Raw genomic sequence first — 12090 nt, 5'->3', positions numbered from 1 at the left:
GTGGGTCTTACAGTCCGAAAGATACGGTACTTAACTTTCTGTCACCTACCTGAAGGAGGAAGGCAACGGGGGATGAGTAACAGGGTGTCCCCATAACTAGATTTAACTCAAGATTAACTGGGAGGCAAACTTCAAAAACTACAGAAATTCAATATTGAACTTTCCTAGTAGAGGTGGATAATTCAGTGAAAAGGCTGGTCTGCTAACAGGCATCTGAAATGTGCATTTTATGATATAGTCATCATTTTTCAGAAAAACTAACCTTGACATAATCTGGTCCTTCTCTTTAGTACTTTATTTTCCTCTTCACTTTCCTATGAACCACCAGAGTTGCAGTTAATCTATTAAAGGTAAACAGTTTATAAGTACCAGGCCTTACAACTCGAAGCTATACATACACGCCATTTTACAATACAGCAGTTTAAAAAGCACTTTTCCATACATTATTATTTAATCTAATAAAAACCCTATGAATTAAGGGTGATACTAATCAAAAAATAGAAACCATAGGAACTAAAATGGAAATAGGATTTGGGCTACTACCAAATCCAGTGCCCTTTCTACTCAACTACATTGTCCCAGATAATGACCTTTTTAACATAGTTTTTTTAATTTACACTTTGCATTTACAATGGTGACAGAGTATATCCAATTTATTTATCATGTAACACTGTCTCTCCAATAGAGTTTAAGCATCAAATTTAAACTATACTAATTTCTAGTTTCATAAAAACTATGTTACTTTTAACACTTAAAACTGCCTTAAATATATTTCAAATAAATATGTAGAAGTATAATTTTGATTATACTTCATGTTACTTAATATCATTCACCCTGGAACCTATTACATTGTTCAGTTCTTGTTTTTCTTATAGCCACCTCACCCCAACTCACAAAAAAAGGACAGAAAGTATATCTATTACATTGAATTACTGATAAACAGTGACATCTCTGGTTAAGAAGCCTTATGATAAAGCTCAGGCAACCATTTTTCTTAGTACTGAAATTTAACTATAAAGAAATCACATCGCTGGTCTGCAGAGCCAACATCTACTTTCTCTGACTCTCTAAATCAGGTGGTTATAATTCAGCAAATGAAAATTACTCTGAACCCACTAGGAGGAAAAGGGTGTGATAGGCACATCTCCATTCATAACTTCCAAGCCAAGAATGCAAGTATATTGCAAGCCCCCATGCAAAAATCTGAAAAAGGATAATCCTTGAACCAACAACCTCAGAAACATCTTTATTATACATTTTCAGTCATTAGTCCCTAAATTTTAAAATATTTTTGGTAAACAGAGAAAAGGGGAATTGCAAAAAATATATATTTTTTAGAAACCAGCCTGATGCCCTCTGCCACATCATTCCTGAAAACAACTTTAATTTTTAGAGAATAAACGAAAAACTTACTCTTTGAAATGTAAAGTAGCAGAATTGAAAACAAAGGATATGTGACACAACCAGAAAACAATACTATTATAAACTACATTTTCTCATACAAAATTGGCAGTGCAGCATGAATTTGGCTATTCAAAGTGCCAGCACCGCTACTCCTACACTTTGGGGCCACTATCAAGAAAAACAAGGGTTTCTTGAACACACGTACTGCGATTACAGGACAGTCCACCTGACAGAATATTGAACCTACTGTTAAAAAATATATTTTAATACACAAAAACTCACAAAATTACCAGACTGTGTCACTTAAGTTCTAAATGGACTGCCAAAATAGCAACAACAACAACAATAAAAAAAGACATCCTTTACGGTTGTCAGATTTAATAAATAAAAGCTCTTCAGTGTTTATCTGAAATTCAAATATAACTGCGCACAAGGCTACTGATAGTTGTTTCACGCTTCTCTCCCTTTCTCCCTCCCTTCCCCTCTAAGAATAAATAAACAAAATCTTTAAAGAAAAGAAAAAGAACTGAGCTTCTCTCACAGCAGAACTTTGGAAGTGTTCTTTTACAGATGATACTGTTTTCTTAATAGCTGACATTTCCCATAAAAAAGAAAAAGCCTAGTTTCTAAGAGCCAAAGGTTAAACTTTTACTAGGTTCCACCCAGTCTAGTGAATGAACCTTCATGAAACGTACACTTCTGTGAGTTAAACACAGATTGGAAATAATTCATGTGTAGGTTTTTGGTAACTGAACAAAAAAAGGTTACTTATGATGGTTATAATAAACAGATTACTGTTTTAAGTATTATACACACAACTGAAATTCATTAAAATGAATTCCAAAGTTAATCTACCATTTTTCTTGAATTCATAATCATAGAACTAGAGTTAAAAATTAATTTCTGACCCAGCAAAATTTCTAGAAAGTCCACTTCATTCCTCATTCATCTCCATAAAGGTTTTCTCCTACTGAGCCCCTAAAACAAGCACAGTAACCCCCACTTATCCACTGTTTCACTTTCCTTGGTTTCAGTTACCCATGGTCAACAGAGGTCTAAAAATGTTAAACAGAAAATTTTAGATAAACAATCCCTAAGTTTTAAACTGCACCCCCTCCTGAGTAGTGTGATGAAAGCTCACACCTTCCTGCCCCATCTCTCCCAGACACGAACCATCCCTTTGACCAGCATGTCCATGTTCTATGTGCAACCCACCAGTCACTAAGCAGTCATCTAGGTTATCAGATGGACGGTCCTGGTATCACAGAGCTTGTATTCAAGAAACCTCCAAAGTGCAAGAGTAACAACACTGGCAATTCGAATATTCCAAAGAGAAGCCTTAAAGTGTTTCCTTCGAATGAAAAGGTTAAAGTTTTGAACTTAATAAGGAGAGGGAAAAATAATCATATGCTAACATTGCTAAAGTCCACCGTAAGAATGACTCTTCTAGCCATGAAACTGCCTAATTTATAAGTTACACTTTATCGTAGGCATGCATGCATAGGAAAAACCAGTACAGCACTACCAAGTGACCGGTGGGTTGCGCAGACACTATGGATCTGCTGGTCAAAGGGGTGGTTCACCTCCTGGGAGAGGTGGGGCAGGATGGTGTGAGACTGCCATCACTTTACTAGAGGAGTGTGCAGTTTAAAATATAGGAACTGTTTATTTTTGGAATTTTCCTTTTAATATTTTCAGACTGCTATAGACCATGGATAATTAAAACCAAGGCACACGGAACCATGGTTAAAGGGGGGCTACTGTATTTGTTTAGGGGCTCAACAGGGTTCAGCACTATCCAGTTTCAGGAAACACTGGGGGTGGTCTTGGAACCTGTCCCCCAGAGATAAGGGGGACTACTGGACCATATAGAAAAAAGAGAGAGATCCTCCCTTTTTTTATGAGGACCCTCTCTCAGCCAGTTCTTTGCCCTATTTATAATGGCTGACAATGAGTGAGTACAAATAACTCTATTCTTTTGCTAGTTTCCTTAAAATCATCTACCTGATACTAACCCTATGCTTTTCTCCCTCATGCTCTAGGCCACTGCTCTTTGATACAGCCCATCCATCTTTGGAGACTGCCTAATTCCCTTACTTCATTTACGCTGCTACCTAGAAGGTATTAATAGATAATCACGTCCCTCCAGTGCTCCCTTTTCCTAAATTTAGCTCTTCAATCTTTTCTCCTAAATTGTCTGCGACCATCGATGTAGAATTATCTGTGTCTTTCCCTGAATGTGGTTGGAAAGTGTTATTTGGAGTTCAGACCTACTGTGAAAACACTTACACTGTTCCTAGTACCGTAATTTTGATATGTGATCACTATGTTATGTGTCTAAGGGTAATTCAATTACAACTCACTACAAGTTACTGGAAACCTCTTTATAGCTGCTCTTTTCCAGGTAGCAGTTTCCTGGTTTGCATTAAGGCCATTTATTGCATCTTCCTTGATGAATGATCAGAGATTCAGCATTAGCAAATATAATTTCAATGCTGGAGCTGCTATGCTATTTTTTTCTAGTTGCTCCACAATGGCTTCCAATCTGCTAAACTTGTATAATCAAAAACTCCTAAGTTTACCATTTTCCTTCAATCAAAAAATCCAAAATTAAATATAGTACATGCCTTCAACCTATGAATTGAGAAGTTATTTCACAAACAGTTGCCAACACAGGATGACTTACTGCCTTTTTTCCCTTCAAGAAGCAATGTCTAAAAATGAGAAAATAATCTTCTCCAGAATCTTAAACATGAGAGGCAAAGGGTTCTTCAGTGATAGTTCTGCTTTCCCTCTCCCTCCCTTCTCTTGGCCGGTGTTCAAGTCATTTTGTACTCACCAGAGATGTGTCTCCTACAACAGCATCAGAGTAAGCGTGCAGCTGGGAATAAACAGCACTCCCAGCCCCCTTATCTAACCAATAATAACTCAAGGCAGGGGCTAGGGAATAAGGAGCATAAGCTCTAATGTAGAAGAAAGGACAACTACACATACTGGAAAACTTGTGCTTTGATTATGATATTCAAATTACTGTAGCTTCCCTGTTTTCCCAAATTCAATTAGGGTAAAAAAAAATCAATATAACTAATGGCTAATGTATTAATTCAATAATGCTGTATTTGCTTTACTAACAATGACTAGAAATGGTACATGCTGATGTTACTGATAAATGTCACATGAAGACCTTTATTGTGTTTACAAAAATCATCCATGTTCCATCCATACTACCTAACATGTAAAACATAAAACAAAAAACAAAATTAAATAACTGAAAATGCTGTTTTTCAAAAATGAGTCTGATGGCCAATTAATGCATTAGGATATCAATTTGGAAGATCATAACGGTTTTCTTCAAATACACTACAAAGTAAGGATAGGTGCTGTTCCATAAAACACCATGTAGTCTGCACACACTTCCACACAAATGAAATCTACCTGGGCCACAGAAGTTTGAAAGCCTTCTTCTAAACAGCTTTTATATTTTTAAAGTCATTTCAACACGATTACAAGTGAACTAAATTATTTCTATTTGATTAATACACTGCAGCACCTAAAATTTTTACTTTGTAATGTTAACTTTTCAGGTTACTTTTAAATAAATAAGCAGCAAGGCTGTGTCTGATAACTGTTGAAACTAGGTGATGATTATATGGGAGTTTATACATTATTCACTCTACTTTTTACATGTTCGCAACTCTAAAAAAAATATTTTTTTTTAAAAAGGCAAGGAAATGGACCTACCTAACAGATACAAGTAAGTATCATGAGTAAGTACCAAACTGAGACTTTTACACATTGGTTATAAGGGATACCAAGCTAGGAACTTCCTCAGATTTAATTCAGGTAACGCTTAGGTTGGTTGCCTTGTTCAACTACAATGGATCAGATTTATATATTTAAAAAATATATAAAGGAAAGAAGAAACTAAGTCATAAACAGAAAACAAACCTCCTCAAAGGATAACATAAAACACGAATCACTGCCTCTTCAATAGTCAACTACTTTTCAATCAACAGAGAGAACACACCTACCTGGCAGTGATTGTCATTTAATTGTTTAATTCACAGTATGAGATCTCTGTAACAGACATCATTCTGCCTTTCTTGAAACAAGAACTACAAGTGTTGTCTGAAGTAGGTTCACAGGCAGGTGGATTCAAAACATTCAAGCCTCAGTTTTCATTATTTCTGAAAATCTAGTTTCTAAAAACTTACTAAGCAGAAAGTAAATTTTCTCGCTCGGTCCTATATCCATTAGAGGCAGCACCTATGCTGGAAGATCAATAGTTGTGTAATTTTAGAACTGGAAGGGAATTTAGACATCATCTAGTCCAGTGGTTTTCAAATACAACCAGGAAGAAAAGAAGAATCGATGGCAAAATAATTTATATATGCAAGCACACTCTTACCTTTTCTTTTTTTAGCATATGGAACACTTTGCCTTGTTATTCCATCAGAAAAGGACTTGACATTTTGTCTTGTATTTTATACTTAATCACTTTCAGAATGTGAGTATACATTTGGATATGACGAAAACTATTGGCAGAATTTGAAACTTAATGTTTTGTAATAATAGAACCTCACATAATATACAGATTCTCACATTTCCTGAGTGATTTCACATCATCTCATTTATAATTCATGATCTACTCAAATTGAAGCAATACTTGGGTGTAACAATGGCAGAAACGTAGATAAACAAAGTGAAGGGAAGCATATCTAAATTGATATACTTCTGTAAAATACCATAAAGCATACCATAAGGTTCCAGTAGTTTTGATTTAGACAGAGGAATGTTTTGGTCTTAAAACATTCCATAACTGTTTTCAGAAATACAAAAGAATAGCATTTAGTACTTTTTAATACAAGAAACTTAACACAGTCTGCTTGGTAAGACTGAGTTGTTGTTTTGTTTATTTGAACCACAACAAAAACAAGAAATAAACAAACACAAATAACAGTGGGTACCTGAGGAACATTAACTGTGTCCCCCACTAACTTACTATAAGCAAATAAATAGACACTTAAGAAATTCTTTGAATTTTCAGTAAACCGCATTTTCACACAAACACAATTAAAAGTTCTGAAAAATAATCTCAAGTTAACTAGGTTTGATTAATGAGTATATATTTTGTACATACACAAAAGCAAACAACAAAGAAAGTTAAGCCTAATTTCAATTTTAGATAATAGTAAATTGAAATTATGTACAAATCTTGACTTCCTCTCCTAAATTGAATAAACTCTTGAAAAACAGATATTTTACTAATGCATCTTATTCAATTTTTTAAATTCAGATATTGATATCCTGGGTTAACATTTTTATACAGGATCACCACTGTATTTTTCACATTAAATTTGGTGATGTTTATGCCTATGAAATGTAACAGTTTATAATCAACTAATTTTACTGGAGAGGTTTCCTATCTTCCCAAAGCTAATCCTGACCAACTAAAATTGAGAATTCTGAAAAAAAAAGTCCACAAACTTCACAAAATTTTTAAAAGCATTTATCTAAGGTGCTTAAAATTAAACTATATCATCAATGGCATTTTTAAAAATTTATATAAAATGTTTTGTTTAAACAGGCACACTGAAAGCCAAACCAAGTGTTCACATGAGGTGATTTTGCACTATTTTAATTTCGATGTGTGAATTCACTTTAGAAGTTCTTCATCTATTTAGCCTTTCTGATATTCTATTTTTCCAGATACTCCTCAAAAGAAAATTCATTCTTCGTTCTTGCCTCATGCTTTTCTCCTTGTACTACTATAGCCTTTCTTCTCTTTTGCTTTCTCTTACAATAATTTCATTCTCTACTTCTGATCCTGTCCAGGCTATGTTCTCACTATAAACAATTGAATAGAATGCATCAGAATATCTTTCACATAATTCACTTCTTCCAGAACATCGTTGTATAACTTTATTTAAACTTTTACTCCTACATGACATTTAACACAGTCACCCATAGTTTTTCTACATATTTCATTTGTATAGAGATTAGCACCTTATTTCCTTCCCAAATTGTCTTGTAAAAAAACCTTTATATACATCCAGCAAAGTTTCAGGTTTTACATATGAAACATCTTACTCTGAAAGTACCTCAAACTAAATAAACGAGAAGCAGTGCCCAAGTTGACAGACTATGTTTCTAACCATACCTTGTAGGCCCAGTTAAATAATCATTTTTATTAAAATATAAAAATAAGAATACAATAACATTTTTACCTTTTTTTAATGTATACTCAACAAGTGAAAATATTTCACATCGAAATTGTATTAATGAGAAAAATAAAGGGATTCCTTCAAGAAAAAATAGTCTAATTTCTCATTAGGATTTGTGTAATTCATACAGTGTCAGACCTAGTAAGTCTGGCGACACAAAAACACCACCTGCATCTCTAACACGGATCCAGGAGCCTTGAGAAACAAAGACCAAGAGCCCAGCCACAGGTCCTGATGTAGTGAACCCAGCCATTCCGCCCCAGATCCCTGACCAGCGTCTCGTGCTGGGCAGCTCCGTTACGTCAGTAGCGACACTGTGGTCTTGCATGAGAGACTGGAGGCTTATGATTCCTTAGGAGATGCTTTATTCGAAGGCAAACTATTTCTTCCGGTCATTTAAACTTTTATTTGGGTTACGTTAAGATATGTTGCTTGACACCTAACATGTCATTTGTACCCAGCTGCCACATCTGTCCTCTGTTGTTCGTTTCAATTCACCCAAAGGGGAAATGTACAGTCAACAGCAAATACACATGTAAAAACATACTCAGGGAGAGAAAATTGTCAAACCACTGAGGCAAACAGCCCTTGACAGAAAAGAAAAAGGTTAATTAATTATCTAATGCAAACACTGGTATTCTTACAAAGTACAATATTCATGAGCTACCTAGTACCACCCAGGCAAATGGCTTCTTGAAATTTAGCTCGTTAGTATTAATCACTAGACTCCTTATTTTCTCCCACTTAACTCTGTTAATTATCCTTGAATATTTTCGCTGTATCTTTTTTATATTTTTACACTTCACTCCACATTCACTCATCAGCTAAAATCTCCAGCACTTCCACTGTAGGAAGGGCACTGCTTCTATTTCTCTTATTCACAGCAGTGAGATTCTATGAAAAGATACTGAGTTCCCTGAAAGAGTAAGAAAGCCATGCAATCCCCCAGACAATGAGAGAGAAATGAAACTGCCTCACCAGAATTTGAAACTGCAGCACCACTGGTCACTTTTCTTAAAGTTACATATGTGAACGTGCAAATCTCTCCGGAGCTTCAAATAGCCTACTTAAGTTTAATCGAGATGACAGTGTAACAGCTATGTAAGTGTTCAATATACACATGAACAAAAATAACTAATAATGCTTCTTTTTAAAGGATAATAGTAGTAATAGCTAGCACTTATTTGCTATAGAGAGCACACGTTTAGTATATACAACACTGTAATGCTACATAAAGTAATGCAGCACATGTTACATTATAGTAACATATAGTAACACATATTTCCTATAGTAAAAATTTACTCCCTGAGACTATATGCCAGGCAGAAATCTAAGTGCTTGATAGCCATTACATCATTTAACCCTCAATCATCTCTGTGGGATTGGCATTATTATAAACCCATTTTACACACGATAAAACTGAGGCTTGGAAGTAGTGAGCACTTTACTCAAGGTCACTTAGCTACAGAGAGCTGGGACTCAGATCCAGGTCTAACTGGATCCAAAGTCCAGTGTTCTTGATTACCATATAATCCTGCTTGGTTTAAACTTCACTTTAATTTTAGTCTAAAAATTTTTAAGAAAGTCTTAACAGGAAGGTTACATTTTAGGACAATTTTCTTCCTTTAAAATGAACTACATTTATCTTATTACATACAAAAACCAACACCTTAAAGGATTTACTTGAAACTGCTTCCCTACGAGTTTAAATATTTGGATAGTAAACAAAATCTGAATGAAAGCCTTGAATCTCTACAGTAATGGGTAACAGCTGGAAGAGACCTCCAGGTCTAGTCTGAATTCTTTATTCTAGGAATGATGAAAGAGACCTTTTGAAAAACATCTACACTCAATTTAAACTACCACATACCCAATCCAAAAACATGGAGGTTTGGGTTTTTTTAAAAGTCATCATTTTAAGCAGATAATCTAACACTTCTAACACTTCAACATCATACAGAGAATGATTCTGTTTCTGAAGCGCTGAAAGAAAACAGGAACTCCAGGACACGAGGTCAGACTACTGCAGGGCTATTACCAATCGAAAGCTTGAATTTTATTATGTTATAGAAAGTTACATTTTAAAAAATAGCATCCTCACCTATGTGGATTCAAGGTCAAATAATAGCCATTCCTTCCTTGAATTAAACTTACATTCATTGGGGTCAACTACCAACTCAGCTTCCAGTCACCAGTCCCGCCGCTGGACGGAACTGAAGCTCATCACAAGGGAAAGGCTGCACTCTGCGGTATTTAGAACATGTTACCTCTGAGAACAGCCGGACGAGCCTCTGAAGGCCTATCCAAAACTTCACCGTAGTTACTAAGAAACTAAAATTCCGCTGTGTTATCAGGATGCCAGCAGAGATTAAACATGTTAACCTCAATCGCCCCAAATATCAATGTTATTTCCACAAATCAAATAGCTGAAATGAGTGTTAGGCTTCCTTAAGGCATATTAACACACCCAGTATAAAAACTGTTAAGATCAATCAGTCTAACTCTACCCTGCCTTCCACAGTGGCCTCAGGCTTTGGGGGGAAACAGGAGAAATTCCCAATACACTGAACATACTGAATGCCGGACCCCTGGCAAGGCTAGTTCAAGGCCATGAGGCATACATAGGATTTGATTAGTAAAATTTGATACAACAGACATACTTAACCAATGGTGCTTTTTCAATCCTTTGTAAGATATATTTTCACTGTAATCTTCAGCATTTTAAGCCTGTATTCTCCTTAGAATGCTTAAATCCATTGGCTCTATTTTACTGACTTTTTTTTAATGACAGTCATTTAAATTTCAGCTATTCCAACAAGAGTAATTTTAAATTGCTCTAGCATGACAACAAAGAAACCCTGAAGGATTCCAAAGACAACCTACAGCTCGCTCTCCACGACTGACTTCTCCTAAATCCTTTCCTTTCGAAATACTTCTAAACCCCTTCAAGGCTGTTCCCCCAACAGCAGAGACCGGTTCACAGCACCTTGGCTGAACCGTAACACGCCTCCAACAACCAGAACCTTTTTTTCTCTGCCTTCTTTGAAGAGCTTCGGTTCAAAACCCAATTCTCTCGTCCCCACCGTACCCTCCCTGCGCACGTCCCAGCTACCACTTTTACGTTCCTCAGGAATAACCTTCCTCCTGACCTGTAACTTTTAGACCCTAAAAACCCACTCCGTCCATCTCCCCCCTCCGGCCGGTGTCCTCGATCCTGCCCCTGCAGTTCCAGCGCAGCGCCGCTGCCTTCCCCGCGGCCCAGCCCGTATCCTCAGCGCCGGCCCCACCAGCTGCTCCCTCCCGGAACGCACGCTCCACACCGCAGCGCGGACCCCGGCTTCCCGCACCTTCCTCCCAACCCGCGTTTCCTGCTTCACCCTGCGCACCCCCATACATGCCCCCGGCCCCAGGTGCCACCCTTCCTTCCTCCTGGCCTCCACTCGTTTTCCTCTCCTTATTTAGAAACTCCTCTGGCTCTCCCCACACCACCCCAGAGTGTCCAACACTCCACCCTCCGCAGCAAATCCAGCTCTCTCCCCCCATCTCGAGCAGAACCGCCGCGGCTTCCCCTTCCAGATCCCCTCCCGCAGCCAATCCCCCACCTTAGCTCTCCGCCCACCTCCCCTCCACCTCCACCGCTCCCGGATCCCTCGCCCCTCCTCGGCGCTCCCGTACTCCGCTCCGCGTTCTGGACTCCCTTCCCCGCAACGCCTCCCTCATCTGAGGATGTCACCTGTCTTACGGGGCCCGGCCCGACCCCACACGACTCCTACGCCCAGGGTCCCGGTTCTCCTGCGGGTCCCGCCGACACCACTCCCCTCTCCCGAAACGCGAACGCCAATCTCAGGCCGCCTCTTTAAAGGCTGCGCCCCCTCCTCATCCGCCCCCGCGACTCAGCACCTCATAGCCGCTTCCCGGGTGTCCCCTCCCGACTCGCAGCGACGAGCCTCGAGACGTGGCGCCTCCAAGCCAGCAATACACCTCAGGCTGCGTCGACGCCCCCACGGCTCGGACAGCGCCTCCAACTCCGGGCCGGCCTCTCCGCCCCGCCGGGGCGCAGCCCCTGGGACTCGCCCACCAGCCCCTCCTCAGGCCCCAGCCCGCCCCCGGCGCCCCGCTTACCGTTCTGAGCGACGCCCGGCCCTGGGAGGAGGGAGCCAGAGACCAGCAACAGCGAGAGGGCCAGGGCGCTGGGGAGCGAGGAGCCCAACATCCTCTCAGCAGAAGACCGAAAAGCGAACGCGCCAGGGCCGGGGAAGGGAAGGGAGGGAGGGAGGGGGCGGGTGAACGCGCGAGGGAGTGAGCGCGGGAGGTGGCGGTGGCTCCGCTCCGTCCTTCCCGTCCTCCTCCTACCGCCGCAGAGCCCAAGCCTCGCGAGACCCTCACGCCAAGCCGTGGGCGGCTGAGGAGCGATGGCGGCAAAACTCGCGAGAAGAAGCGGCCTCCACTGCTGCTCCCGCCC

At 39.4% G+C, this 12090-nt stretch overlaps 1 protein-coding gene across 2 annotated transcripts in view; it reads right to left on the bottom strand.

Moving 5' to 3' along the window:
* NPTN (neuroplastin) overlaps positions 1–12007 on the bottom strand; it is a 65274-nt gene extending 53267 nt beyond the window's left edge. Inside the window, exon 1 of one of the 2 annotated variants that reach the window (XM_024557516.3) lies at positions 11751–12007. In XM_024557516.3, coding sequence (XP_024413284.1) covers positions 11751–11841 — 91 coding nt within the window. In that variant the 5' untranslated portion in view covers positions 11842–12007. The remainder of the gene's footprint in view (positions 1–11750) is intronic. The other variant, XM_045192702.2, reaches the window with a different exon arrangement.
* Positions 12008–12090: the final 83 nt, after the last annotated feature.

The sequence above is a fragment of the Desmodus rotundus genome, chromosome 7 (assembly GCF_022682495.2).
Source record: "Desmodus rotundus isolate HL8 chromosome 7, HLdesRot8A.1, whole genome shotgun sequence".
In the NCBI taxonomy this organism is placed as follows: domain Eukaryota; kingdom Metazoa; phylum Chordata; class Mammalia; order Chiroptera; family Phyllostomidae; genus Desmodus; species Desmodus rotundus.
Note: the sequence above shows the minus strand (reverse complement) of the source record. Positions and strands in the feature narration are given on the sequence as shown.